The sequence below is a fragment of the Austrofundulus limnaeus genome, unplaced genomic scaffold, assembly GCF_001266775.1.
Source record: "Austrofundulus limnaeus strain Quisiro unplaced genomic scaffold, Austrofundulus_limnaeus-1.0 Scaffold4, whole genome shotgun sequence".
Lineage (NCBI taxonomy): Eukaryota > Metazoa > Chordata > Actinopteri > Cyprinodontiformes > Rivulidae > Austrofundulus > Austrofundulus limnaeus.
The window spans coordinates 6337612-6342926 of NW_013952406.1; the positions used below are offsets into that span (position 1 = coordinate 6337612).

Sequence of the window (5315 nt, forward strand, 5' to 3'; positions counted from 1 at the left end):
AAATTTCATGTCATTAGCACCTCTAGTAATATATTTACTGAGAAAAATGTTGACGTGTTCAATACTTATTTTACCCGCTGTATTCTGCTCTTGCTTAGTTTATTAGTCTCTAAACAAAATCTGTTATACTTTTTGAATGGATTTAAGAAAGCAAGGCTTAGCTTTTTTTTTAACAACAACAAGCAGGAACAAAAACAAGACCAAATGAAATAGAAGCAACAACTTTCTACTTACATTTTTTAATTGTAAAGAGTTGAAAGTGTTTTTACTTTGCTACTTTACAGCTCTGTGCATTATATTAATAAAAAGTGCACATTTAAGTCCTTCATGTTTGAACATGAATGTTCTCCAAATCAATTCCTACAACACTCACTGAACTGTAGCCCCATAATAAGACTAACAAATCTCCAAAATTAGCCCTGAGTCGAAATTAGATCCACTTGTTTGAGTTAAAATTAAACACACACACTCACGCGCGCACACACAATCAACTGCCATATTCACGAATTTGTAAGCAAAACTAACTACACATACTCACATAAAAGCACACATAGACCCACTCAGATCATTAAATTAGTGGATACTTGTTTCTTACAGTCAATAAGTCCTGAGGGTAAACAGACACAGCAGCATGCACATAAATTATAGCTAAAAAGCAGCACACAAAGATAATTTTATGAGCACTTCCGTCTGTAATCTAGCAAAGATTCTGAAAGGAAGAGCTAAAAAAATTTCACCACTATTTTGTAAGCAGAGTAGAGATTCTTCGGTCATTCTCATTTCTAAATTATAGGCTGGCATTCCTTGAAGGGCTGCATTTCTTCCACTGCCTTTCATGCCAGAGTCTTAAGATCAAGATCATCTTATGTAGAGAAATGATTTTGGTCAAATCTTGAAACTAATATGCACAGTTGGGTGCAATATTGCGTGATCTTGCATGATCTTTTAACGCTTGAAGTTGGCGTTGCAAGTGACTGACAGACAACTACAACACCAACATTTCAGCTCTGTATCATTACATCTGACTGATTCAAAGCCATTAAAAAAAAACTTGTTTAGATGTGGTGGCCACTTTGAAATGGATCGACTCCACAAGTTAAGCAGCTGTAGATGTAAATTCAATGATTGCATTCTAAAAGCTTCATTAAAATCTGTTCAGTGATTCATGAGATACTTCGTAACAGTACACACGAACACACAGACACGAGCAAAAACATTATTGCTCCACCTCTGTCCTCGCCTTCGGTGCGAGGCGATAATAATCAGCGGGAGAGCTGCACATTTCAACAGTTTAAGTTTTGCTGATGGGCGCGGCTGTTTGTTTGCGAAAATGTTCGTTGGTCTGCAGATACTAAAACAAATGAACTACAGTATTTTATCATGTATAATACGATCTCATGTTTAATACAACCCCCCCCCTTTTTTTGAGCTTAAAAAGCATAAAAAATTTAATCCTCAAACTACCTCCAATTTCATGCAGACTTCAAGATTTTTCAGCCTTTGCAGTCTTTATACATATCAGTAAAATGATCATTGGACTGTTCATTTTATTTTAACAACATATGTACTAAAAGGTATTTTGACAACAAATATATATCAGCTGTAGCAGCATCATATGAATTCTGGCATTTTARACATAGTCCACCAGGATGCGCCAACACAAAAGTCAGAGACTTCACATGAGATTTGGGCCATCTTGTGGGAGAAAAGCAGATTACTTCCTACTCTCGAGCGCCCCCTCTGGTGGGGAAATGTTTTTTCAGGGATACAAACTTTCAGAACACCGTAGACGGCCGCCATTACAGACAAACATGTGTTTGTTGTTGTTCCAGTAGCCACTCGGTCACACACTATGTCATTAGTTTGTTATCATATCTTTACTAAGGTGCAGGACTGCACCGCCCCCCCACACACACACACTTTTTCACATCATGTCGCCTGCCTGGATCTGTTACTATCTCGCTCTGAAGCACGGAGGAGTGTCAAAGGTAAGCTTGTTTCAACTGCTTTTTACGACGCGGTCTCATTTCATAAAGACGGTAATTCTGTGGCAGCATGGCGAAAGTGAACATTTTTATTTGAAGCAGTAGACAAACTGTGGAAAATGTCTAAAATTACTTTTTATTTCATTATTGTTTATTAAGAAACTCTAATGTTTGCACTTGAAGCAGTTTATTTGTTACTTGTCCCAAATTAATAGCATTTAGACTCATTTTACCACTGACATTCAGGAAATCAGTGTTTCAAAGCTGCACCTGTTATTGTTTGTAAAACTGCCTCCAAACAAAAAAAAATATATATTTTTCTGTTTCCTTTTGTGTCTGTGGGTTAACAGCCCCTGCGATGAGTGATGCCGGTTAAGCTGATAGTCCAAGATGTTTGTGATGGGCCTATTAAATGAAAGTTGACGCTAAGCATGCGGCCCGATTAGGCTCTTCGTATATCTGCCACCATCTGCTTGATCGGGGTGGAATAAACACTCCCGGACAATTAGGAGCTGCAGCTCACAGACACTTAAATAAGCAGACAAACACACACACACACATAACCACACCTGTGAAATGTCAATGTGGCCTGCACGAAGCAAACAAGCACTAAACACTGAGCGTTTCTCCCGTGCTTCACATCATTACAGAGCAAACTTTTTCGCTGTTCCTAAAAACTCAGCAGCGTAGTTAGCAGGTCTTGTATTGGATACACAAAAATTGCTGCAAAAACTATATATATATAATTTCATACAGAGTTCATGCTGTTTTTCTTTTCTACTTTTTAAAAGATTTTCTAAAGGAAAAAAAAATCTATATCTCAAGCAATCGCTTCACTCAGGGTGGAAGTCTTCATACCAGCCATGACATGGTACAGCTGACTGCTGAATAAGAAATGAGAAGGTGGTTTCTGAGGACTTGTGGACCGTCTACTTCTATTTGTCAGGAAGGCAAAATTAATCTCAGGTGATTACCTTCACAGTGTCGCCTCGGGAAAATTGCATATCTAAACAGGCAGGAATCTGACAAAACAAAAATAAAACTACCGCACACTGACTCACAGACTGAGAACAGCTTGTGTAGACATACAGTCACCCACTGAACCCCCCAATGTATACCCAAACTTAGACAGACTCGTACCACGTGCACAGACACACACACACGCACACACACACACACACACACACACAAAAAAACACCCGGGCTGAGAGCTGTCATTCAATCATAGCATCAATTGAAGCCTTTTGTCGAATTTTGTCTAATTGGTTCCCCCGCTGCCAGATCCATCTCTACCCTTCAATCATTTCTTCTGTAAAGTCAATAGGGGGGGATATAATAACCCGCTTTATCACTGAGAGGTAATTCAGTGATGAACACAAGGCTAGCACCAACATTCACTCATCAACCATTCTGCTAAACTTCACTCGTGGTGTGAGGGGAGGGAATTGGTGAAAATCTGCGAGCAGTATTGAGCTCCGCTGGAACTCTGAAGTAAAAAAAAAAAGAACAGAAATCCTGAGCTCAGAACGACTCCTATACGAATGCGTTTGCTTGGGCCAAGCACACGCACACGTGGGTCAAACTCACACAAACACTTGGCTCGAACCATAGGAGCCAAGCTGGGGCGAGAGCACAACTTACATGCGGCTGCTTGAGGGAATCTTCCGCCCGTCTCTGAACCAAGTGATCTGGGGCCTCGGGAAGCTGTGTATCCGCGGTGCGTGGATCAGAGCGCCCTCGCCCTGGGATACAGTTTGAGAGCGCTCCCCCTCCACAAAACCACCCATATCTAGGAGATGTAAAAAATTAATGAAGGAGAGAGGGAAAAAAAACTCAGAAAAAAGAATGATTTTTTTCATCATTATTGTCTTTTTTTTTGTGCCAGGAGCACGTAAAAAGCCTATCACTTACAGGCAACCTGCACTTCTGTGCTGCACTGCATTATAGCACCCACTCGGTTTCTCACAATGCAGCGGTAGTGGCCAGCATGCAGTCGGTCTAGCGAGGGGATCAGGTATCTAATGGGTACACAAAAAAACAAACAAAAAAAAACACAAGTGCAATTGATCATCATCAGCATGACAAACAGAAGCATTTGTCATCTTGGTGCTTTTATATCACCCACGCTAAGGATGCAAAATTAATTGAGCTCTTTACCTGGGCACCTAGAACACAGCTTAAATGGCATTCCACTTACCGGTAAAAGGTAAACACTCTAAGCTATAACAGAGCATGTGTGACTTGATGTAATGCTGGATGGTAAATACAGAGCTGCAGAAAGGAGAGACTATTTTTTTACACTAGCACAGCTGAGTTCCTGACAGGCAGGACTCACAAAAATCCTYTTGTTATCCTGTATCTTCAGTCTGTTCAATCAAATCCTACAAGCACCTGTCACATGTTTCAGACAGCCACAGCTCTGTCTTCCCCACCCGACTGACATACATTCATGCTAAATGGTGTGTGTGAAAAGCTCACTAGCTAACCCAAATGCTTAGTCGGGAAACGGTTCAGCCACATAGCAGTGTGGCATTTACCACAGCCATCGTTTCCTACTCTGCACTGCTCTGCAATTCGGACGTGGGGAGTTTGTGGTGGTGGTGGTGGGGAGGTGGGGTTCTGATTAAATGGATTCCAGTTCTACTCTTTGATCAAGGATGGTGAAGAATAATAAGCAGAGGGCTGGCCTGCGAGGCAGACCCGGAGACTAAGCCACGTGAGAGCAGCCAAACGCTGAGGGAAGAGACAGGGGAAGACGAAAAGTGAGGGCTGGGGAGAAGATGTATGAGGGAGTGAAAAAGGATAGGAGGGATGCTGGGTGAGTGTGTTTGTGTGATAGCAGCGATAACAATCACACAATCTCCCCTAAGACTGTTTGTCCGTGTCTAGGGCTTTGGTCAGACTGTGAATAAAGTCCTGGAAATGGGGCTCGAACTGGATAGAAGGTGACTTTGACTGTGGACTGTCACTGTGACTTGCAGGGTACACACAAAGCGTTTTTGCATTGAAAGGCCTCGACCTGCCCCAGCTCCAGGCCATACTCTACCCKCCGCCCTGGTTGTGTTTYCACTGAGCAGAAGCCTGCCTCGATATGGGCAGAATAATTATGTTAAACACACATGACTGTTTTACTTGCGACTCAATAATAGGATACACCAAACTTAAAGGAAAAGAACCAAAGACTGTATCGGACCATCAAGTAGTATGGCGCTTWAAGGGATCCCTCATTAGCTGTAACATTAGACTTTATTTGATAAAAATACATTTTAACTGTAAAATAAAGACTGTAAAAATACTGTAGGCTGTTTAGTTTAGTAAAATTTTAAACAT

The 5315-nt window shown here is 41.3% G+C and overlaps 1 protein-coding gene across 3 annotated transcripts in view; it reads right to left on the bottom strand.

The window, feature by feature from the left end:
• sdk2a (sidekick cell adhesion molecule 2a) overlaps positions 1-5315 on the bottom strand; it is a 110678-nt gene that overhangs the window by 45234 nt on the left and 60129 nt on the right. For all 3 annotated transcript variants that reach the window (XM_014025582.1, XM_014025573.1, XM_014025591.1), the window contains exons 3-4: positions 3897-4003; positions 3627-3774 (exon numbers count right to left, since the gene is read on the bottom strand). In XM_014025582.1, the coding sequence (XP_013881036.1) occupies positions 3627-3774; positions 3897-4003 (255 nt within the window). The remainder of the gene's footprint in view (positions 1-3626; positions 3775-3896; positions 4004-5315) is intronic.